Below are 26,632 nucleotides of genomic sequence, written 5' to 3' on the forward strand. Positions count from 1 at the left end.
GTGAGGAGGACATCTGGATGCACTCAGAAGCATTGGTTCATAGTAGTTTCTCTTCCAGAATTTTCATACACCATAGCCACTCCCCTCACTATTTCTTCTTATTACCTGGGACAAGGAGCTGAGCAGCAATCAATTTTAATTGAAAATGGTAGAACAGCAGTGTATTTCAGGGAGTGAGGAGGAGACCTGGATGCACTCTGAAGGTGTCTTTCAGTAGAATGACAAAATGAAAAGAAAGGTAGTTGTAAAATGGAGGCTTATATATTTTTTTAATAAAAAGAACTCATTGGCTGTTTCAGACCATTCAACACTAAAAACTAGGCTGTATGTTTACATTTTTAAAAGCATGTTTTGTATTGGTTCAGAAAAATGTGTTCCCACAGAACATTACTTTGGATTTGCTGTTAGGTTTGAAAAGTCAAGCACTCTTGCTCTTTGGATTAGAAACATTATCTGCTGAACTTCTGACGTCTCTGCACACACAAGTGTTACATGATAAAATGCTATGCTAGCAGGCAGAAGTCATGTTGGGGGTAGAAATCATTTGGAAAGGGTTAAAATATGCAAAAAAAAGAAATGTGTGTTTCCATTTAAAAAAAAGGTGGAGAACGTGAAAAGGGGGCAGGGTACAGAGTTCCTGACCCCCTACCTTTTGACAGAAGTTCCCTGAAGGACCATGAAGGGTAAAAAAAACATTTAATTTTTTATAAAAAATCGAGGGGTGCGCGTACCATGCGCGCACGGTGTGCGCACGGCGGGGAAAAAAACTAAAAAAAAAAATAAAGTGTTTAGATGTTAGGTGGCTCTAAAAAGAGCCGTTGTGTTAATTGAGGGACAGAGGAAGAAAAGAATGGCAAAAATTATAGGGTGCCGCACGTGTGCTGCTGTATCTTGATCTCTATAAGGGGAATGCTGGTCTCCCCCAAAGCAAGAAGAGCATTACACGTATTGCACCGTATATGCACCCTCTTAGACAGAGGGTGTATATCCAGAGGAGCAGAAGAAGGTGAAGCTGCCGCCGCAGATGAAGTGCTCGGCTGAGCTGCCGATGATGTACTCGGCTGTGCTGCTGCGGATGTGCTCGGCTGAGCTGCTGGAGGGTTTTCTCTAGCAGCTCGAGCATAAGCCACAGGAAATCACGTACGCATGCTCACACAGAGCACGTACGCATGCAAGCCACGTGCGTGCACCATACGCGTACGGTGCGCTCACAGTCAAAAACCCTTTAAAAAAAAAATGTTTAGAGGTTTATAGAAGATATTAACTATGCTGTTCAACTATATCTACAATTTAAAAAAAAAAGCTGAGCCATTCCATATTGCAGGATACAGTAAATCTATAATTATATACATAGGTAGCATATTGTAAAATTATTAAATAAAAAATATAATAATACATTCATAAATTAGCATTTAAAAAACCTTGCAAATTCACTTAAAAAACCATAGGTTTCACACACGTTATAGTTAGGAATTAGCATTTAAAAAACCTTGGAAATTCACTAAAAAAACATAGGTTTCAGGCACGTAATAGTTAGGAATTAGCATTTAAAAAACCTTGCAAATTCGCTGAAAAAACCATAGGTTTCACACATGTTATAGTTAGCTGGACATTTCACTCATACAAAACCATTGAAATTCCCCCGTTATAGTTAGTTCAGCTAACTAGAACTCGCGCACCCACAATCCACTGCTGATGACGTCACATATTACATCACTCATGACATGGTCAGTGACATCACTCATGACATCACTGATGACATCTCAAATGACATCACTGATGACATCACTGATGACGTCATCCATGTGATAAGTTACCACATCTTCTCACACCCTAATATAACCTTTGATACACCGACTCAAAATGTAAGAGTTCCATTCTCAAAACCATACAAACTGCAATACCAATAACTACATACCCACTTATTAACTCTTAGGTCTACATACACCTCCAATCATTCACCTGTACAGTCACTCATACTTACAGTCACTCCATACAAAACTATCATATGCATTTATACACCTATATAGACACTCACACACTACCAATCATCTATAGAGGTACTCTCACACCTACTCAGTCATGCAAATAATCACACTCCCATTTACTCACCTATGCGGTTATACACCCTCAAGTTCACTTACTCATAAAAATAGTATCACATTCTTACGCTCTTATAGAATCATTGATACAAGCACACACTCATCCATACAGTCACTCTCACAATCACACACTGGCACATCTACCCACTTATATACTCTTACACGCATATATACTGCCTTTCACATATGTAGTTAGTCACAAATGTACAACTGAGATATACATTCAATCCCTAACACACCCATACATACACTCACTCAACCATACAGTCCATCACAGATGCACTCTTAAAACCATGCACCCATAGAATCACCCACTCACACATCTATGCATAGAGTCACACACACCCTACCCACACAAACACTCAGGAACCCATACAGATACTGAGACAAGCAATCAATAACTCATATAGACACTTATATAGGTATTCACAAAACCATGCTGCCACTCATACACCAACATACAGACACATACAAGCATTTACACAGTTTAGTCACTAGTCTGCAGTAAGATACATTTAATGACTCACTTATAGAGTCAGTTACGCACCACAGAAAATCATCCATTTACACACTTGTACACCCACTCATTCTTCAACAGGCCTTTCCCTATATATATTAAACATATTAAAATTGTTCAGAAACACATACTCAATGGATGATGTCATCAGTGATGTCATGAGTGATGTCATTTGAGATGTCATCAGTGATGTCATGAGTGATGTCAATGACCATGTCATGAGTGATGTAATATGTGACGTCATCAGCAGTGAATTGCGGGCGCGCGAGTTATAGTTAGCTGAACTAACTATAACGGGGGAATTTCAATGGTTTTGTACGAGTGAAATGTCCAGCCTCCTATAACATGTGTGAAACCTATGGTTTTTTCAGTGAATATATATATATATATATATATTCACTGAAAAAACCATAGGTTTCAGGGGTGTTATAGTTAGCTGGACTTTTCACTTGTACAAAACCATTGAAATTCCCCCGTTATAGTTAGTTCAGCTAACTATAACTCGCGCGCCCGCAATGCACTGCTGATGACGTCACATATTACATCACTCATGACATGGTCAGTGACATCACTCATGACATCACTGATGACATCTCAAATGACATCACTGATGACATCACTGATGACATCATCCAGTGAATGTGTGTTTTTCTGAAAATTAAATATGATTTATATATGTATATCTCAAGGTCGATAGAAGAATAAATGGGTATATAAGTGTCTAAATGGATGATTTGTTTTTGAAAAATTGGTTGTGTAACTGACTGATTAAGTGTATCATAGTGAATACATGGCTTAGTGAGTAATGTTTAAATATGTAAATATCTGTATCAGTCTCTCACTTTGTGTATAAGTGGCTGCATGGGTTGGTGAGTAGCTACATGGGTGTCTATATAGGTTATTGGTTGGTTTTTTGAGTATCAGTCCGACTGTCTGCATGGTTCGGTGGGGGGTATTATGTAGTGCATAGGTGCATGAATGAGTGACTCACTGTTTGTATGTGTTGAAGACAGCATGTGTGCAGGACTGTATGGGTGGATGAGTGTGTGTATGGGTGTGTTAGTGAGTGAATGACTGTCTCAATAGTGTCTTTATGAGTAACTACATATGTTTTAAACTAGTATATGTGACTATTAGTGTATATAAGTGAGTACATGTGAGAGTGAGAGATTGAAAAAGTTCCTGTATGAATAAGTATGTGTTTCTATAAGTGATTGTTTAAAAGACTGAGTATGTGTACGTTTCCGTAGAAGTAAGTGTGGTGGTGTGTGTATAACTATATATGCAAGTAAATGTATGTTTGATTCTTTATTAGCATGAGTGACTATGTGTGTGAGTAACTCTATGGATGAGTGGCATTGTGTAACAGGATGTATAGGTGTATGAGTACATATGATGAGTGAGTACATGTATGAGTGACTGTATAGGACTGTTGGTGAATGAGTGGATGTGTATGTGGATCTTAGAATTACTGAAGAGGTTATTGTAACTGGTATTGGTATGTCCATTGTTTTGAAAATTTTAGTCTCTATTTTTGAATGTGTGTATCAAAGGTTATATTAGGGTGAGAGGAGGTCTGCCACACTATCACAAGGATGATGTCATCAGTGATGTCATCAGTGATGTCATTTGAGATGTCATCAGTGATGTCATGAGTGATGTCACTGACCATGTCATGAGTGATGTAATATGTGACGTCATCAGCAGTGCATTGCGGGCGCGCGAGTTATAGTTAGCTGAACTAACTATAACGGGGGAATTTCAATGGTTTTGTACAAGTGAAAAGTCCAGCTAACTATAACACCCCTGAAACCTATGGTTTTTTCAGTGAATTTCTGAGGTCTTTTAAATGCTAATTCCTAACTATAACGTGCCTGAAACCTATGTTTTTTTCTGTGAATTTCAAAGGTTTTTTAAATGCTAATTTCTAACTATGCCTACAGAGATAGGACATGTGAAGAAAGAAGAAAAAATGCACAGAAAGAAAAAAAAGAAGTGCAGAAAGAAGCAACAGAAGTCCTCAAAGACGAAGAAAAGTGCAGGAAGAAGGATAACGTGCAGAAAGAACAAAAAGAAGAGCAGAAAGAAGCCTTGTTGCAAAATCATCCTGTACCCTCAACTTTTTCAGACGGATACTGGTGGTAACTGAGTCTGACTAACCAGTCCTAGAGCCAGTGCTATGTTAAAAGACACTTAGAATACAGTGAAAACACCTACATACACTAGGGAACATTATGCGTTGGGGTCCCCCTGTGATTAGCATGACCTCCTCTGTAAGCCCCTAGTATATAATAGGGCAGGGGGATTAAAACTACCTCTTAAAACAGGCCACAGGGCGTTTTTGCACATGTTAACTCAAGCCCCGTCCCCTCCCGTCACCACTGTGTAAACACGTCCTGTGTCCGTTTTTAGTTGGGAGATTAAGTTCATTTGAATCCTGAGGGTCCCTAGGGTCCAACTAGCCCACTAGGTACCTCCTGCCACAGAGCTGCGTTGCAGAGAGGTGTAAAAAGTGGCACGGCCTGGACCACCTCTCTGCAATGCAGCTCAGTGGCGCTTACTGGAAGCACTTGGTGGGCTAGTTAGCCCCGGGGGCCCTCAGTATTGAAGGGAAATTATATCCCCAATTTAAAACGTGCCATAGTGTGTGTTTGCACACGTCACCTCAGGCCCCGCCCCCTTCCTTCACCACTGTGTAAACGCGCCCTGTTGCTGTTCTAAGTTGAGAGATTAAGTCCCCTTGAATCCTAAGGGTCCCTAGGGTCAAACTAGACCACTAGGTACCTCCAGTAAGCACCACAGAGCTGCGTTGCAGAGAGGTGTAAAAAGGGGCTTGGCCTCAGAACACCTGTCTGCAGCGCAGCTCCCTGGCGCATACTAGAGATGCCTGTTGGGCTAGTTGGCCCTCAGGGACCCTCAGTATTGAAGAGGAATTAATTCCCCAACTTACAACTCGCCAGGGGGCGCGTTTGCAGAGTGCTGCAAGGAGGGGGCATGGCCTCCGGCACGATGCCAGTCTTTTATTAATTTTAATTTTTGAAGAAGGGGGGCTGTGTGGTTCCCCTTCTTATTCTAATTTATTGGCCCTGATGACCCCATCCCCCAGGGCCTGTCTCCTAATTATATTTTTTTGACCCCAATCCCCAGGGCCGGCCACTGTTTTTAATTATTTAAAAAATATATATATATTTATAGACACACCTAGGACATGCTGGACAAACCGTACGTACCTATCACCATGTCGATTTGCGTGATATTTATTAAAAGGCGACTATGCATACAATGAATCCACGTGGAATGTATTTACACCACTAGTGAAGCTCTGACATGTCTGATGCCCTACCGTGCCCAATCCCGGTAGACACCCTTGTCGTTTATTTATACAAACATGGGTAGCTATTGACGGGCACATTTAATACACATGCACACCAAGCCATTCAAAGGGGATTCGAAAAAAATTCGACCAAAACTATGCAAGAAACCCCCCTCACGGTTAATAAAACACACATCCACTGCCAGATGTGTAATACTTTTTATTTTTCTCTCTGGAAAGGGGACGAACATCACTTGAGAGTCACAGCGCGCTCCTGGCAGAGCCCAATGCTGTGTTCCACCCACCATTGCCTGCTGAGTGCCACACACCTCTGTGTTGTATTCCACTAGCTAGTGCATATGCTATGACACTCTCTAGCCCATGTGCACTGTAACACCACCCCGTGAATATGTCATGCCACACTTGTCTTCGCACGGGTTATATTGCCCCATCTAACGTGCCTCCCTCGATGCCTATGTTATAACGCACAGTGCTATGCCATACATATTACAATCTGGGATCCATATCTTTGTCACAGTGCATATGCAACGTTACACTCCCCAGCACATATTTTATATTACAACTTTAGAGACTAGTTAGGTTACACAACCCTGCCCTGTGCATATTACACTCCAAGGCGCATATCGCATAGCACGCGCTAGTGCCTTTGCTATCTCGCGCTTTCCAATGAATCTGTCATTGCGCACAATGCATTGCATATTATATTTCACGCCCGGTTCATCTTATATCACACTTTTTGGTGCATAGTTTATACCATACACTATATCTAGTTTTCATTTTCAATCGTGCGCTCAGGACTATGTTCTATATAACACTGTGTTCACCTACCCTTTTCACGGGCATTACATTTTGAGATAGGGGGTGGAGGGTCAGGGGGTGTTTCTGCCAAGTGAGCCCAGAGTCACAGTCACAAACGTCCTCTTCTTCCTGAATAAAAGTGAGATTATGCTGCATACTTGTTCATATTTTAAGTAGTTCGCACAGACACACGTTTTAAAAACAATAAAGCTCCTAATACCCGCCTTCTCTGAACAGTTAGCTTGCTGCGCCATCCCCCTCCTCCCTATCCTCTGTTGTGTGAATCCATGGACTAGCCACCTCCCTCCTGCCATGCATGGTCTGATGTGCTGCCACTGCCCCCAATTTAGTATGATGTACCAGTCCACTCCTCCTGCCCTCCATTGCCCAATTCTATGCCCCATCATTGACCTCCTGCTTAAACTCTGTGCTTAGCTTGCTGCTCCTATTCTCCTTCCCCCTGCCCTCCAATGTCTTTGTGCATGCCCCTGCTCCATCCTTTTTGCCCACCATGTTCCATGGACCTGCCACTCCTATCTACTCTGAGTGTTCTGTTGAGCTGCCACTCCCCTCCCACCTGCCTAGCATTGTCAGATGACTGTAACCTGTCCCTGCTACCTCCACCCTGCCTGTCCACATGCCATGCCCCTATCCTCCTGTCCTACATGGTCCATTGTACTGCCACACCCTTCTGCCCTCCCTGGTCTGGTGTGCTGCAACTGCTCCTCCTGCCTGCCCCGTGCGGTCTGTTGTGAGGCCCCTTCCCCTGAAAGTTCTTGTCTGTGTACAGGTCCTGACCCTCCCTTCTATCCTCCATCGTCCTTTGTGCATGCCCCTGCACCCTCCTTCTTGCCCATCATAGCCATTGTGCTGCCACTAACCCTCCCACTTGCCATGCATGGTTTTCTGTGCTGCCATCGCTCCTCCCACCTTCCCTGTGTGGTCAGTTAGCTCCCACCTTCCCTCCATGGTCTGTGTGCATGCCATCACAGTCTCGCTGTTGCTCTTCATGGTGTGTCTTGCTTCTAGTGCCCATCCTGCCTGACCTCCATGGCTATCTTGCTGCTCCTGCCCTGCCCACTTGCCCCCAGCCCTCTGTTTACATGTGCAGACCCCTACTCCCTCCCTCCTGACTTGTCTGTTCCATTGTAATGCCCCTGATACGTCCCTCCTGCCCTTTATGGTCTGTTATGCTGCAACTTTCTCTCCTGTCTGTCCATTATGGTCAGCTAGCTACCATTGCCTCTTGCCCCTCTGTTCTCTGTTGTCCATGTGCATGGTCCTGTCCCCTCCCTCTTGCTTTCTATGGATTGTTGTGCTGCACTCCCGTCCCGCATGCCCTGTGTGGTGTATTGTGCTGCTGCAAACCCTGATGCCTGCCCTGCAGGGTTAGTTTGGTTCACCTCTCCATGTCCCTCCTGTCCTCTGTTATCCAAGTCCATGTCCCTACCCCATTTCCTTCCATGATCCAATGTACCATACTTGCGAACATTTTGAACTTGGTAAGAGGGAGATTTTGAAAAAAAACTGGGGTATTAATTTTCCCCTTTGAGTTACATTGAAAAAGAGGAGATTGTAGACAGGAGACAGATCAAATAAAGCCCATTTGAGCTTAAAAACATTGGACGTTTCCTGGCTGAATCGGGTCTGTTGGCATGTATGGTTGTACTACCATTGCCTCTTCCTTCTGCCCACAATGGTCTATTACATTGCCACAGCCTCTCTTGCAAGTCCTGTATTGTTGGTTTGTTGCCCCTGCCCCTCTTTCCACTGCCCTCCATAGTCTGTTGTGCTGCCACGGCCCTTCCTGCCTGCTCAGTGTGGTTAAATTGTTGCCTTTGCACCCTCCTACCTGCCTTCAATTTTCAGAGTCCGTGCCCCTGGCCTCTGCCTCTCAACAGTATCCTAATGAACAACTAGATTGCTAACATTCTATATTTATTACAAAAGTGTGGAACGCCTGACGTCATCTTGATGTAATCAAAACTGTAATACCTAGAGCATTTCCTTTAGAAATTACATATATGAGACGGTCTTATTGGCATCAAAATTATGGTTAGTGCTCTAAAAGACTAAAATAAAGACATATTTTCTGAGTTTTCAAATAGCGACAAAGCACTTTTAAATTATTTGGTATCTTTATGTTTTTTTATCCAGTTGACCACTTGATTAAATGTTGCACTTAGGGGAGAGGATGTGGTGTTACTTCCAGAACTGCAGACTTTGCAACTGGGGAACCAGGTTGGAGTTTCTGCTTCAGCTCGACATTCTGTGACTCTGGTCCAATTACTTAGTCTCCCCATGTCTACAACCAAAATGAATTTGTTCTTGTGTGATGTAACCAATGCTCATGTAAAGCACTCCAATACCTGACAAGTCTGCACTATATAACACTGCAAAAACACAAAATAATAAGTGTTTTGCACACTTCTGTCATTGGGCTATATTTGGGCTACATCTGGGTGATTTTGGGCTACATTTGGGCTCTTTTGTCTCCGGTGGCCATCTTGGGAGATTTATTTGTTATGAAGTTTCCTAATTTCCTCATGTACTTCAGTCTCCTCAGTAGGAAATGCTTTCAGTTTTTTACTTTGATTCCATCATGAAGGTATTCAGATATGTCACACATTTGCCATAAATTCTGAATGTTAGCACTCTAGTTGCTCATTAGATCACTGTAGTAAAACTACTGTTCACCATGGAAGTCTGCTCCTGGTATTAAAAGTGCATGTTTCAGTCTGCATGTCAGAATTTTTTAATGAAATAGAAGAGGATTTGAGAAGTCACTCAAAATGTGCCCTCATCTTCGTTCTTCAGCATTAATCATAATTTCTATGGCAAAATGAACCCCCTCATTGTGTTCCTTTTTAAATTAAATGTTTTAATTGTTACCAGTTTATTCCAATCAAGATGGCTTCAGGTGTGCCATACGTTTGTCATAATGAAGACAGTAAGCGCTCTAGTTGTTTTTAAGAACACTCTGGGACATTCTGTCATTGGGCTATACTTGGGCTACATCTGGGTGATATTTGGGCTACATTTGGGCTCTTTTGTCTCTGGTGGCCATCTTGGGAGACTTATTTGTTATGAAGTTTCCTAATTTCCTCATTTACTGCAGTCTCCTCAGTAGGAAATACTTTCAGTTTTTTACTTTGATTCCATCAAGAAGGCATTCAGATGTGTCATACATTTGCCATACATTCAGAATGTTAGCACTCTTTTTGCTCATTAGATCACTGTACTAAAGCTACTACTCACCAGGGAAAACTGCTGCTGGTATTGAAAGTGCATGTTTCAGTCTGCATGTCAGAATTTTTTAATGAAATGGAAGAGGTTTTTTTTGAGAAGTCACTGAAAATGTGCCCTAATTTTTCTTTCTGCAGCACTAATCATACTTTTTATGGAAAAATGAACCCCCTCATGTTGTTCCTTTTTAAATTAAATGTTTTAAGATTTACCACTTTAATCCAAGCAAGATGGCTTCAGGTGTGCCATACGTTTATCATAAGTAGGACTGTTAGCGCTCTAGTTGTTCTTTGGAACACTCTGGGAAGCTGCAGTAGAACACAAAGGAATCAACTGACAGTCTCTGCCCTTGTTGGATGTACATGTTTTACTGAGAATGTCAGACTTCATTCTCACATGACTAAGAAAGATAATGTGAATTTACAGAAAATAAGCTCTCAGTTTAGCTTACAGATCACCTTCCAAACCTCTGTGGGAAAAGCATGAGAAAATATTTTTCTCTCAATCATGATATCCCAGCAGAAGGCTTTTTCACATGGTGAAATCACCTTAGAACATACCACAATTCCTAAAATGAGTATGGTACCATCAACAAATGATTTATAATGTAACTAAAGTCTTAAAACCTTCTATTAACTGCAATGCTTTTTAATGAGGTGCTATCATGTATATTGGTCCCAAGATGGCTGCCAACACTTCTTGGATGAAGTGCTGACAGCCAATCAGATCTCAGGATGAGATGTGTGGTTAGGCTCCGCCCACATATATATATGATTTTACTTTTGATTTTCTCAGGAACTACTGAACAGATTGACACCAGACCTGCAAAAGGCACATCCCTGAGCTGAGGACTACCTCTCTGCCAAATTTCAAGAAATTCTGTTCAGCAGTTCGGGCTGTACCTTGGACTAAAGGTCCCTATGGAAAATTGCATGGGGAAAATGCGTTTTGGGACCCCCCTTTTGTCTCAGCCCCCGCTTGACGAATCCCCTCGAGACTTTCAGGGTAGGAGCGGAGCGGAGCGCCCCACCTATTTTGAAAATTGCGCGAGGATTAGTCATCCGGCACCAAAGTTATTCCAAATAGAATGTTGCGGATTTCCTATGGAAACACGGTCCTAACTATAACTATCTACTGGCGACGCCAGTAGATAATATATATATATATATATATATATATATATATATATATATATTCACTTAAAAAACCATAGGTTTCACACATGTTATAGTTAGCTGGACATTTCACTCGTAAAAAACCAATGAAATTCCCCCGTTATAGTTAGTGCAGGCAACTATACCTCACGCGACCGCAATCCTCTGCTGATGACGTCAGATATTACATCACTGTATTTAGACACTTATTTACCCATGTCTTCTTCCATTAATCTTTAGCTATACATATATTACAAATATTTATTTTTCAGAAAGACACATATGTCATCAGTGATGTAATATCTGACGTCATCAGCAGAGGATTGCGGTCGCGTGAGTTATAGTTGCCTGCACTAACTATAACGGGGGAATTTCATTGGTTTTTTACGAGTGAAATGTCCAGCTAACTATAACATGTGTGAAACCTATGGTTTTTTCAGTGAATTTGTACGGTTTTTTAAATGCTAAGTTATGGTTTTTTTTTTCAGGTTTTACACCGTCCCCCAAGAAAAAAAAACAATTTTTTTTTTTTAATTCGCAAGGTGCGTGCACCCAGCGCGCACTGCGAACCGTGCGCGCACGGTGCGCTTCCCACAACGTGCGCGCTCTGTGGGCACTCGGTGCACTTCGCGCACCTAGCACCCACGGTTCGCAGTGCGCGCAGGGAGCTCGCACCTCGCGATTATAAAAAAAAATTGTTGTTTTTCCCCTTGGGGGTCCCCCTGACCAAGGCTAGGGGGTCAGGAACTGTCCACTCTGCCCCATTTTCACGTTCTCCACCTTTGATTTTCACCCCCTTAGACTGCGAGAGACAAAATGGCGGCCGACACTTCCTGGTTTCGACCGATTCGAATGTTTACCGACATCTAACAACCAATCAGAATTGCGCTCTCGCACGGCAGGGTGCGCGCACCCAGCGCGCACGGTGCGCGCGTATAGATATTGATATGCTTTTAAATGCTAATTTCTCAGGAAATACTGAACAGATTTACACCAGACCTGCGAAAGGCACTTCCTTGACCTTATGGCTACCAAATTTCAAGTAATTCTGTTCAGCCGTTCGGGCTGTAGCTGTGTCTAAAGGTCCTATGGAAAAATGCATGGGGAAAATGCGTTTTGGGACCCCCCTTTTTTCTCGGCCCCCGCTTGACGAATCACCCCAAGACTTTCAGGGTAGGAGCTGAACGGAGCGCCCCATTAGTTTTGAAAATTCGTGAGGATTCGTCAACCGGCGCCAAAGTTATTCAAAATAGAATTTTGAGATTTCCTATGGAAACTGGGTTGTAACTATAACTATCTACTGGCGACCGCCAGTAGATAATATATATATATATATGATTGATTGATTGATGTACTTATAGAGCGCAGCTATCACCCTACGGGCATCTTGGCGCTTGCATTGGGAACACGTCCTGGTTTTTCCCTGTAAGATAACCTGTACTGGGCATCCCCAAGGTGAAAGCCAGGCATCCCGCCGCAGGGGGCCGTTGTGGAGATTAAGCAGGCTTGTTGCCCAGAGCTGCATAGTGTGAACTCGTGCTTAGAGTGGGCACCGAAGCGAGAATTATCGAGTCCGTGGACGATTGGGCTCTGGATATATATATATATAAATGTTGCTCTAACAAAGTCAGTTTCACACACTTAAATAGCCCAATGTTTTACAGACACATTTAGAGGACCGTAGATATCACAAAGATAGACAGCCATGTATGAACAAACTTACATACTCATTGAATAGGAATTCCTGATAGGGACTCACACAGTAATTGACATATATGTGAAAAGACAGAGATATTCAAGTAAAGCCCTTCTCAAGTTTTAAGCTACTCTTATATAATACATGACTGACCACTGAGGTAGGCTGTAGGTAGTAAATAGGGTAAGCTCCTTTAAGTTAATGTCTGTGTAAGTAGGTGTATGGCTGATGAGAGGGTGTGTGTGTAACACTATGGGTGGGTAAGTGTGTGTCAGTAGGTGTATGAGCAACCTTTTACTCACCCATACATATAACTGTGTAATAACATAAGTTGTCAGTAGTTAATAGGATGGTTGATACATACGTAAAAGTGAACAAACCTAGTCTGAAGATTGCTTTAGGTATATATCCTCATATAAACTAAATGTTTAAATAGTTAAATATGTAATGTGATACTATATAATTAAGTGATGAATGTATTTTTCTATTTTTGTTCTCAGACATCAATATCTAGTTATCTACACAGAATTACCATGCCAACAAAAACTCATCGAAGAAAGAAGCAACAGCAAATAGAGCATCTTCTTAGAACTAAGATATGTAAGGGGCTAAATGCAGAAAATATGGTAAAAGACAAAAGGCTTACTGGTAAAAGAACCAAGACATTTCTTAAAATTGTTTGTGCACAATTGGAAAAAGTGCAGAAGTAAAGAAAAAGAAAACTACATTACCAAGTACTAAAGCACAAAAAGTCTCTGATATAAAAAGTAGGAAGTCATTGAAAAAGTGGGAGACTTTAACAAGAAGGCAGAAGCAGTTCAAAGAAATCAGAAGTAGAATGTTCTGTACTAGAGTAGTTCGCAATTTGTTACTATCTATGAAAAAGTATAAGAGAAGAACACAAGCGATCAGACAGAAAGAATACCTTGAAAATGTAATTGATAAAGTGTTTGCTCTGAAGAGGAAACTATTTATCTTAGTTTTAAACAGAATTAAGACCCTGGACAAAATAGTGTTGTCCTTGAGGAGACAGAGCTAAACTCAAAGACTTGTTAATAGAAGTAATTTTTGCAAAGGTTTTAGTGGTGAATGGATACATACTTAAAGTACTGAGCCTTTCTTTAATGAAGAAGGCTATTCCCATGACAACACATTAGTACATGTTGTAGATGAAAGCGGATGATTTTATGAGATCAAAATTTGTATTCCTGTTTCAAAGAAAGTAATGGTACCTAGAAATGTTGAGGAAGAGATTGCTGAAGAGGTACAAGGAAGGCATAGACAGGTCCCTCTGTACAAATGGAACTGTAGTAGTGTTTGTAGCATTCTTCAACAATCAATTGATATATTGGGAAATTTCCTCTTTGTGTTTGTTTCCAGAAGTTTAAAACAGAAAATACATACTTTGCAGGGATTAGATCAATTCAAAGTAAAAAAGCATACTAATTTACAAGGACACTCACTAGCTTGTCTGTCGAAAAAGTGTGTCAAAGTAGTTTGCATCATTTTAGAATGTTAGATGTACACCATCCAATAATGAGAACTTTTGTTAAGAGGCTTCATTATATAACAACTCCTGCTCTATGTTTAGAAGAAATTAATAGAGCTTTTTGTATGGTAATGTATTAGAAGTAGAAAAGGTTTGTGCTGATTTTTGAAATTCGTTTTTTTGGACCAGAACACGAGTGAAGGGTAAATGAAGAGTTGGTAACAACATGAGTTGTGGAGCAGAACAGATGTATTAGTGTTTCTAATTTTGTAAAAGAGATTAGAAAGTTTAACGCAGTTTCTTCAGAGCAACCAAACTGTTTATATATGTTGTCGATGCACTAAATACAAAAATCAAACTCATAATGTTGATTTCTACATTAAATCTGAAAAAGAGTATAATGAGAGGCAAGAAATTGCTGTTTATTTATTTGTAGCGGGACGATTTGACTTGTACATTCATCAAGTTATATGTAAGCTCTGCTCGAATAGGTCAGAGGAAAACAAAATGCCTGCTAGAGCAGTACACAACAACTTAGAAATAGTACCTATTGCAGAAGTACTTAAAGATTTAAATGTTAATGAATCTTTGGAGGAAAACACTTAATAGTCCTGCTACAAGTAACTTCACTAAAAGTACAACCGGTTTTTAAGAAACTACTACATAATGAAACTAGGAATTTCCTAGGAAGTATTGAAAATGTAAACATTTGGAGAAATTTCCAATACAAAGAGTTAATCCAAACTATGCGCCAAGCATCAGATATACATCATGGAGATATTCTAAAGGACATAAGAGTGGGAGTCGTCACAAAAGATGGAATGACAGTATTAGAAACCAGACTCATCAAAAATGTGTTTCCAAGTAATATTTCAGCTGCTGAAGTAATGTATAATTTTGTTATGGAAGAGAAATCTATTGCTTGTTTGATGCCTACTCCTGAGGAGTGTAATACATTCAATGAACACTTATTGCAACTGGGAAAAGAAGAGATCATCAAAATTAGAGCAAATGATAAAATGGAATATCAATGAGTTACAGTGCTACTAACAGAAAAACTGCAGTCAATATAGGATAGTTTAGAAAAGTCTGTGTCAAAAACTGCATAATTAGAAAAACAGTTCCGCATCTGTAAAAATGGTTGCATAATCTTATGTCATAATTTAAATGTTGAAGAAGGGCTATTGAATGGCGCAATGGGTAAAGTTGTGAAATGTATTAATTATCCAAACAGAAATGATGTGGAATACTTAGTCATAAAATGTGATGATGTTGGTTAGTTAAGCAGATTAGTAGATGGAGTGCACGTTTCCTTCTAGTAAAATACTTCTATATAAAGCAAAAGCAGTTCCCAGTGTCCTTAGTGTATGCAGTAACTATCCACAAATCACAAGGTTTAAGTGAAGATACAGCTCTTGTCAATATTGGTAGTAGTGTATTCAAAGAAGGAATGTCATATTTAGCTTAGTCTCGAATTAGAACATTGTCTAGTTTATTTCTGATTGACTTTGATGAGAAGAAAGTAAGTGCTCATGTGAACTGTGTAAGGGAGTATAATCGGTGAAGAGGTCAGTATGCTCCTCATTTAGGCCAATATCCTGTGTTTGAAAAACCGATAATGTATCCAAAGCGGAAATCAAAGCAGTCTATGAGAGCTGAATAGAAAGATGAACAAAAAGAAAAGGAACAAAAAACTAAGAAAAGAAAACTACAGCACAATGAGGAAATAGATGGTGATCACTTTGATAATACATCTGGAGTGAACTGTTATGCACATGTTGTGTTAAATGGACTATGCCAGTTGCCTCATTTTACAAATTCTATTTATAAAAGTTAGATGAAAGAATATCTTCACAACTATGTAGTTTACTTGAAGAATTAAGAAGGGATAGAAGTATTATACATTCTGCGATAGGGATAAGAAAACTCACAGATGACTGTACTGGATCAGAAGTGTTTCTCTAAATCTTCAGCAGGATGTTCAATAAGTTTTAATGGTAATGGTAGGACTATTGGAGGAAGATGTGAATATCAATGAATTATTTAGTTTAACTTATAAATTGAACCATAACTGTGAAGATTGTGAATTTATGTCTAGCAGTGATATCAATTCAGAACGATTCCTGGACTTGCCATTACCAGATTGTAAAGCTGCGCCTTATGATTTTTTTTTATTAGAATCGCCCATCAAGATATGACCTGTGAAAACTGCAGATCAGAACTTAGGTCAACGTTGTTTCTACAAAGGTATGAAAAATATGTCATAGTCATGCTACAATGATGCAGAGTGCAGGGTACTAAATTAGGAACTAAAATTACAAACTTTGTAGATGGACAAATTTCCATTTCAAAAAGAACTTTCACAACTATAGCAATCATATTTCATGAAGGTGTTAATATAACCCCTTGGTACTACACAATATATTTAGGATGTCAAACAGGATGGACAGAGTGCAATGACATACAAGTGACATTCAAATCAAGACTACCTAAAAAGTTACCAAACTCATATCTGCTAATTCTAGAACTGAAGTTCTAAGGAGAATTTAGGATAATAAAATGTGCTATTGTGTTGCCATATATATGGATTATCTGTTTCTGAGACATTATGCAGCCTATTAGGGGTATTGTCTACAGCAACCTGTCAGAAATTAAAGACTCTTAAGAATTGTGGCAAAGGAATTTAAAGAACATTTGAGGACTACATTCTGTTACTAAAGATAGAAACTAAATGGAGATACCAGTAGCTTTAAGTTGCATCTTAGAAGTCTCTTCACCACTGAAAAAATGCCCCCTTTTGTTTCTGCTGCAGCAACTTGCACGTAGTGCTGTGTGTTATATTTTTCGTACATGGCCCAAGAACATTTTAGACATCATTTGGCCTAACAGGGATGATGTTTACAAAAGGATATCGAAAAATTAAGAATGCTTCATAATTGTTCGACATTTTGTATTCGGTAAAAATATGAGAAACAGTTTCAATATTTAGTTGCTTTTCATTAAGGTAGTAACCTGTCAGCAAGCCAATATTAACAAACTTGTAGTAAGTGAAATGCACAGTATGACATATTTGTAATGATCTACTGTGTATATTTGTTTTTGCTTTTACAATCCATTGATTTTTTTCCCAGCTGTTTGATGATGATGCTTCATGTAGGCCACTGTTGAAAGTGAAGACGTATGAAAGCTGAACACAGTAAAAAACAGTAAAACATTTGGCAATGTTGAATTCCAGTTTTGGAGAAAAAGGATTGTGTGTTGTTTTGGTTGCCAAATGTTTAAAATGAAATCCTAATACATTTTCTCTGTTTATATTTTTTCACAGTGATAGGAGAACGTAATATATTACGTGTGTCAAATGACTAATCTATTGGTGGACTCAACAAGTCACTACTCATATATTCATCCCATCATCCAGAAACTACACTTGCACTCATGCAATGCCCCAGGTAGTACCCATATAGTCAAGCAGTCCAGTCACCCACACACTACCTATGCACTTATCCAATCACCAAGGCACTGCCTATGGATTCATTCAATCACCCAGGAACTGCCCATGCACTCATACAAACAACTAGACTCTACTCATGTACTCACACAGTCACTCAGGCACTACCCATGCACTCATACAATCACCCAGGCACTACAGTTGTACTCATGCATTTACCCAGGAACTACATTTGCACTCATCAACTCACCTAGGCACTGCACTTGCACTCTTTAATTCACCCAGGCACTATACTTGCGGTCATTCAATCACCCAGGTGGTACCCCTGGAGTCATCCATTCACCTAGGCACTGCACTTGCTCTCATCCAATCATCCAGGCACTGCACTTGCACTTATACACTCACCCAGGCACTACCCATGCAGTAATGAAATCACTCAGGCACTGCACTTTTACTCATTCATTCACTCAGGCACTGCACTTGCACTCATCCATTCACTCAGGCACTACACCTGCACTCAACTATTCGCCCAGGCATGTACTACACTTGCACTTTTACATTCACCCAGGCACTGCAGTTGCACTCATCCAGTTATTCAGGTAGTGCACTTGCAATCATTCATTCACCCAGGCACTACACTTGCACAGATGCATTCCCCCAGGCACTGGACTTCCACTCACCCATTCACCCAGGCTCTACCCATGCACTCATTAATTTACTCACGCACTACACATTCAGTTATCCAATAATCCAGGCACTGTACTTACACTCATACAATCACACAGGCAATACCCATACACTCAACCATTCACACAGGCACTACAGTTGTAGTCATTCATTCACCTAGGCACTACACTTGCACTCATTAGGTCACCCAGGCAATACTGAGGCACTCATCCAATCATCCAGGCACAACCCATGCACTCATCCAAATACCCAGAAATGACTCATGCACTCATCCAATCATGCAGGCACTATCCATTCACTCATCCAATCACCCAGACACTACAGTCGCACTCATGCATTCACACAGGCACTGCACTTGCACTTGTCCATTCACTCAGGCACTGTGCTTGCACTCATACATTTATCCAGATGCTGCACTTGCACTCATCCAATTTCTCAGGCACTTATCCAGACACTGAGGCGGTACCCATAGAGTCATCCATACACTCAGGCATTACCCATGTAGTCATGAAATCACCAAGGCACTGCACTTGTACTCATTCATTCATCAGGTACTTCACTTGCACTCATGCACTACATTTGGACTCATCCATTCACCAAGGCACTACACTTGCACTTATCCATTCACCCAGGCACTGCACTTGCACTCATGCTATCATCCAGCCATTGCTTTTGCACTCATACAATCACTCACGCAGTAGTTATGCACCAAGCACTACCCATACATTCATCCAATCACATAGGCACTACTCATGCACTCATTGAGTCACACAGGCACAATACATACACCCATTGAATCACGGATGCCATACCCATGTAGTCATTCAATCACCAATGCACTACTTTTACACTCATCCAATTACATATCCACTACTCATGCACTCATCCAATCACCCAGGCACTACACATGTACTCATCCAATCAACCATGCATGCAACATGCAGTTACCCAACCACTCATGCAGTCATTTAATCATGCATGCACCACTTTGAACTCATTAAGTCATCCATGCACCACTAATACACTCATTCAATCAAACATGCACCACTCATACACTCATTTAATCATCAATGGACTACTCATGCAAGCATTCAATCACCATATACATGTTCATATACTGATTCATCCAGCTTATTTTTTTTAACTGAAAAGATGTTTGTTTTTTGGGACTTTTTTGGTGAATGTTAAAGTTTTCTTGCTGGAGACAAAAATGGTGACTGGGAATGCAAAAACTTCAACATGCACTCAAAAATGTAAAAAACTATGAAGGGACAAAAAATTGAAAAAGATTGCTCTCCAGTACCCACCACAGTTCCACAATCCATGCAGTATGATGCCATTCGGTAAAACTCTGGAGACAAATCTTGAAGTTCACATAGGACCTCTGAAGGGACTTTCTGCCCCAGTGTTGTTGCGACTGCTATTGAAGCTGAGGGTCCTTCAGCCTCGTGTTGCCTTCTTACTGCTTTTAGATAATTGCCATGATATGTTTTTGGATGGCAAAAAATGGACACAGTTCTGCAAGAATATTTCTTGTTTTACCCCTTGACAATGTCTTGCCACATATTGTGCATTGCACACATTTGGAGACTGTTTTTGCTTCTTCCTACAGAATCCTGAAGAAATCCCAAGCAAAGGTTGATTTCCTCTGAGGATGCCCCTCATCTCCAGATTCAGCAGAATCCACCTCTTCGACTTCCTGGTCCACCTGCTGTTCCACCTGATCTCCCTCTTCTGGCTGAGTTGACAATTTTGCAAAAATATGCATAAGAACCAATCCAATAAATGCTAGTGAGCTGCTCACAATGAACTTCTCTTAAAGAATGTTCAATATAGACAAATTTCAAAATGCTTTATTCGGTATGTACGAGTACAACCATATAGCAACATACATCAAAACAATAAAGAATCAAATTTATGAAAATTAAATAAAGAAACATATAAAATTACATCACTATCCATGCCAATATTGTTAAATCAATAAAATATATCACTTTGTGTACAGAGTTAAATTAATCATTAAGTACATTTTAGTAATAATTATAAAGGGGGGAGTTAATTCAGTTTAGACATTTTAGCAGCAATTTGTTTGTAATGAAAGTTTGTGCAAATGCCAGTACAAAAATAAATACACAACAAACAATGTAACTTAACAGTAAATCACCAATAGTCATAAAATCTGATAGCCAACGGGTGAACGGGGATAACGGGATAAGGGAATCATATAATAATTGATTTCCTGTGCCAGGTGCATTTTAAAATGTAGGTGGCCACACGACAGCACACATTCAGGGAAGCCAAATCAAACAACAATTGTATTGCGGCTCTTGTATTATATATCTTATGTTCTAAAAATAGTTGCTTCAAATAAAATTTCCTAAAACCAGTATAAAATTTACAAAAAAGTAAGAAGTGGCAAGTGCTCTGTTTAGATTTCCCGTCGCATGGGCAAAGACATGACCCGGGTTTTTTTACGGTTGGGAAAGCCACCAGATGGTGGACTATTCCCAACCTCAGGCGTGCTAGAACGAAGCGATGAGAATTAATACTAACAAATGTAAGATAAGGTGGGAATCTTGTACTAAGGTTGTACTCCAAATATAATTTGAACGTACTTTGCATTGCATACTCCTTCGTTCTGGTCCCTTTTGCATGGTCCAAGTAAATAGTTTTAAGGTTACGCTTTGTTAAAACCGATGTTGTTAAAATATCTTTAAAAATATCCTGGCCAAAGAGAATCTTATACCAGGAGTGAATATGTTCTAACCAGGGGATTTTCGAATGACGATCTAGTTGAATACAGTCCAAAATTACTTCCTGGGTAAACCTAGTTTCTTCTTTGGCCCATATGGACCGCCATAGGGACAAGGGACGCAATGCAATCAGATCTGCGGCATAATTTATGCCAAGCTCTCTGTGGGTAATCTCATTTGAGGCAGAAGCGGGGAGGCATAATAATCGTTTCAGGTACTTGTTTTCCTCTTGCTGGATGGACAGAGCAATTTGACGATTCCATACAAAGCAGAGGACATGCACCTTGAATTATAGATAGAAATCATCTCACGGATTCTACGACCCCCCAATTTCGAGGCAAATCTGAAGATGCAATTTGTATTTCTGGTCATCTTCATACCAACACAGGATTGCTCATTTACCCATCTCCCATCACCTGAAAAGGTGATACCTAAGTAGCAAAAATGTCGGACTGCCTCAAGTTTATCCCCATCTAAAAAGAATGACTTGTTTTTCTTTATTTTCTTACCACAAGTCATAGTCATAGTCTTACCCTTGTTAATTTTAAGCTTTCTGCCCTGAATAAAAATGTGAAACTTCTCAATTAACTTTTGCAACCCATTCGCGGTCCTGGAAATCAGGACCGCGTCGTCCGCATATAATAGGACGGGTATTTGCTTTCCATTGATGATGGGAGCATCAGCATAAAATTCTTGTAAAAATTGATCAACCTGATTTATAAAAAGGGAGAATAAAAGGGGAGCTAGCACGCACCCTTGTCGGATCCCTCTACCAATTTTAAAAAGGGGGGTGCATTCACCATTTGTTCCGAATCTAACCTTACTTGAAAGGTTACCATACATTCTGGCCAAGAGGTGGATGATTTCAGGTGGTGCGCCCATATCCAGTAGTACTGGCCAGAGCAGTGCGTGTTCCACTAAATCAAAAGCAGAACTTAGATCGGCAAAGCACATAAACAAATTCCCCTCCTTAGCTTTAGTGTACTTGCCGATGATAAGTTCAAGGTTCACGCACTGCTCCATAGTTCCTAGACCCCTTCGGAATCCAAACTGAATAGGCGAAAGAACATTATTGTCCTCGGCCCAGGTCTCTAGTCTCACCAAAAGTATACGACTCAGAATCTTTAACGACGAGTCTAAAAGTGAAATTGGGCGATAATTTCGTGCTTCAGCCCTAGAACCCTTTTTAAAAAGTGGTACTAAGATGGATTGACCCCATGAGGTTGGTAACTCGTCCTCGATTGCAGCATTAAAATAACGGGTTAAAATGGGGGCCCATAAAGCAATCTCAGATTTGAAAAAGTCCACGGGGACCCCATCTGGGCCCGGGGCTTTCCCCCCCTTACTCTTTTCAATTGCCACAATCACCTCGCTTAGTGTCACCGAGAACAATGTTTTCTCCCATTTAAAGCAGGTTGGAGGATCAGTTAAAACATTAGAATTAAAAACAGTAGTAAAATCAGAGTTAAAAATCCCGGTAAAGTGAGCTATCCAGGCCTGACAACTGACATGCGAGGTTAGTTCAGGGACATTGTCATTCTTCAAGAATGGACTATTTACGGTGTCCCAAAAAAGTTTATGATCTTTGGTATCTGCAGCCAGATCTAATTTTTCCCATGCCGCATCCTGCAATTCCTTCTTCCTAATGGAAAGTGCAGTTTTATAATTATGGCGCTCTTCCCTGATCTTACAAACGTCTCTTGGTATTGCATCAAGTGAGGTTTTTAACCTTTTTAATGACTGCGCACAAAGGTCATCAAACCACACCGCCTTAACTTCCCTTGATTTCCGAGGTTTGTGCGTCAGGGATTTCTCAATGGTTTTTGTGATAGTTAGGAATTTGGATAACAGAATTCGTGGGCATGGGTCCAGCAATAAGCAATACTCGACCTCACCACAACAGTTTGTGATCACATTGGCAACAAGTTTAATGGGGTCAACTTTTATCCATTTCACTCTCATCCCATTCGGTCTTACTGCAACAATGTCCTGAATTGGTTGACCAAAGGTGTTCCTTTTGATTCCCCAACCCAATAGTTCAACGGTTACACTGTTGTGATCACTGACCTTTTGTTCAATCACCCAAACATTAATATAAGCTACAGAGCAAGATATCATAATATGATCAATGAATGATTGACTGTTCCTCCCATGGAATGTTGGACATCTAACATTGTTTTTGTTCTTATTACACTCTAGGAGGTCCAGGTCATATTTGGCCAATAGGTTATTCAGAGCACTACCATAATTATTATGCGGGAAATGATTATATACACATGTTGTTTCCCTTCCCGAGTACTCCTCCCTATGGCCACAAGCCCCCTTGAGTGCATAAGTACATGATTTAATGTTAAAATCTCCCACCCATATGATGGCAGCAGGTTTGGGTGTACTCAATAAAAAGGCATCAATGGCCTGCTCTATGTCAGAAATAAACTTTCCCTGTTTGTGCCCGGCAATGTTGTTATAAAAGTTCACTATTATTAAGTCTCTGCATCCGCTATGGACCATACGCAGAACCGAGGCGTGTTCACCTAGAACTACATGATCACTAGCACAGAACTCAGTCAGTGCAGTGGATATCAGGGTCACGAGTCCGCCCTTAGCTCGACCAGCTTGGGATGCCACAGCCTGCACGTTAAAAGAAGTATAGCCCTCAACATGTACTTCAGCCCTCTCCCAAGTTTCTTGCAGGCAAATAATATCATAGCCTTGTTTAGTAAAATCAACCCATATGGGGGTGTTTACCTTAGAGGCTAGCCCAGCTATATTCCACGTAATAGCCCTTAGGTTCTCTTCTAAGGCTACTTGGGATGGGTTGGTAACTATTGTGGCCGTTAATATTGTTGGATTTAACATACTTTTTCCGTCAGTACATGTGGTGGTATCTAACACATTAGAAATTCTTAAAGTAGTGTTTTCCGCATCCTGGAGAAGCCCATCACGACTTTGAGGGTCATCTACCACATTGGGTAACACAGTAACGTTACCCACAACTCCACCTCCAATTGGACTCTCCCGCCTACCCTGCCCAAACCATAATTTTCAATCACAATCATCCATGCTGGAAAAAACATCAAACCTGTTCCCTAATTCTAAAGGAGTAAAAGGCCTCAGGTGCTCCATTCCCCGAATATTATTATTCCTGTGGCCACTAAAGGGAACCATATTCCAACCTTGGTGATCAATTCGCTGATTTGGTGCATAAAGGGCAGTGGGGTCATTTGCGTAAACTGAACGATTTTTCCTTACATAGGATGTGGGGAAAACCAAAGACCTAGGATGGAAATAGGTCAAAGATCGAGGGCGAATTTGGCTATTACCGTTGCCTAGGGGCCAGTTCAATATAAGAGCTACCGCTTCTGGGTCTCTGAAATTAATCAGAACTATATCGCCATCAACATCTTTATTCCTTCCACCAAGCCATGGGAGACGTCTAACATGTAATATCTCACCATTTACTTTCCTATTTATGGGTCTATATGTTCTTAGCCAGTGGATAGTTTTATTTTTAAGCTGGGCATAATCCTCACTCTTATTAGCGGTTAAAACAGGTACCCCAGTCAACACCACCACTAAGGGTGCAGCTTCTGGGGGTAAATCAACCCGAAGACCATGAATCCCTGGGACCCCCTCCCACCTAGGGTTACCCTGCGCCTGGACAGTGCTCCCTACTGGGGCAATGCTGGCTTCCTCCACCAGATCCAAAACGGGCTTGCTAACTAGATGTTCCTTCGGCAACAAAGGTTCATTTCTGCCCTGGTCCGGGACTGGGTGGCCCACAGTCTGCACTACATTCCTACTGAGATCAGGAGGTTCCCTGGGTGGATTTATAAGGGGAGCTCCAGCCTGTTTACTAGTACCATCCGTTGTAACCTTACCTACAAAGGCCATATTTCTCATTGTAGATTCGATGTTCGCTAGCCTATACTCCAGCTTCCTTAAGGTGTCAGTAATGGGTAAAAGGAGGGTGCTGATCATATCCCCCAGTTGGGGTAAAAAAACTATGGAAGTGGGCACCTGTGGGATAACTACAGCTGATAAAGCAGGCTCTGGGGGGGTCACAACAGGGTTCACAGCCGTTGAACAGGTACTAATGGCCGCCGTCTGGCTATGATCTGGCCCAATTAATAACCCAGAAACAGACCCTTTAGAAAGATAGTGGCCAAATTCTGAATGCTGTATCCTAGGGCCATTGGTCACCCCCACCCTACGCCTTTTTTTCCTGGGAGGAGGGCCATGAATAATCCCCTTGGTCGGATTCTTAGCCTTATTTCCTACCCCCCGTCCCACGAGCCGCGTATTAGAAATTTTAGAATGACTTGTGGCATGTGGGGGGAGAGAATCGCTGATAACCTGAACACTAGGGACACAGTTTGTGGGTGAACAGTCACGTAACAATAGTGGAACACCCTCTTGCGAGAGGGGGGTGTCGTTTACACCATTACTACCACTCTCGACAACAGGAATGTTTGGGGAAACAACCTCTGGAACTCTACGTTTCATATTTTCAATAGAGCGACGACGTTCTAGTCTACGCTCCTCCAGGGTAGTGTCCAGCTCCTTGTCCGTTACGAAAGACTTTTTAAAATAACTGTCAAGAGGGCCATTTACCACTGGCCTTGGATTCTCCCCCGGCAAAACATTCTCACTAGAAGCCATGGTAATATTTCAAAGAAGAAGAAACTCCCAATTACCACAGTGCAGCGGATTCACTCCTGGCCCAGCCCAGCCTCGATCGGCCTCGGAGGGTCTCAGAGGGTCCGCCCTTAGTCCAGGCTTTGTCCCGGGTGATGTCCCGCACACGCGTCCCGCTGACGCGTAATACCTTCAGGTCTTATACTGGCTGTGGATGGAGGGGGCGGAGTCACGGGAAGAGGCGGCAGGTGTGCTGGATGGAACACGCACAGCCTGCTGGTCCTCGCAGTCCCGTCCTCCTCCACAGCAGCTCCCCGGTCAACTTTCAATGCCCAACGGGGCTCCCTGGACACAGGTTAAGTCAGGCCAATGCCCTACGGGGCTCCAGTAGGCAGCAAGCAACGCAGGTCAAGTACTCCTCTACGAGTGGCACCCGCGAAGCGGGGGCCGCGAGGAGTTATCAGCGGTCAGCAGGGGGCGGAGTCACGGGAAGAGGCGGCAGGTGTGCTGGATGGAACACGCACAGCCTGCTGGTCCTCGCAGTCCCGTCCTCCTCCACAGCAGCTCCCCGGTCAACTTTCAATGCCCAACGGGGCTCCCTGGACACAGGTTAAGTCAGGCCAATGCCCTACGGGGCTCCAGTAGGCAGCAAGCAACGCAGGTCAAGTACTCCTCTACGAGTGGCTCCCGCGAAGCGGGGGCCGCGAGGAGTTATCAGCGGTCAGCAGGGGGCGGAGTCACGGGAAGAGGCGGCAGGTGTGCTGGATGGA

The 26,632-nt window shown here is 41.6% G+C and overlaps 1 protein-coding gene across 1 annotated transcript in view; it reads right to left on the reverse strand.

The window, feature by feature from the left end:
• Positions 1 to 20,077: 20,077 nt before the first annotated feature.
• Positions 20,078 to 26,632, reverse strand: part of LOC146831444 (histamine H4 receptor-like) — a 67,722-nt gene continuing 61,167 nt past the window's right edge. Inside the window, exon 4 of the mRNA XM_085603914.1 lies at positions 20,078 to 20,209. Within this exon, the coding sequence (XP_085460040.1) occupies positions 20,078 to 20,209 (132 nt within the window). The remainder of the gene's footprint in view (positions 20,210 to 26,632) is intronic.

Source organism: Triturus cristatus, chromosome 5_1 (assembly GCF_964204655.1).
Source record: "Triturus cristatus chromosome 5_1, aTriCri1.1, whole genome shotgun sequence".
NCBI classification, from domain to species: Eukaryota; Metazoa; Chordata; class Amphibia; order Caudata; family Salamandridae; genus Triturus; species Triturus cristatus.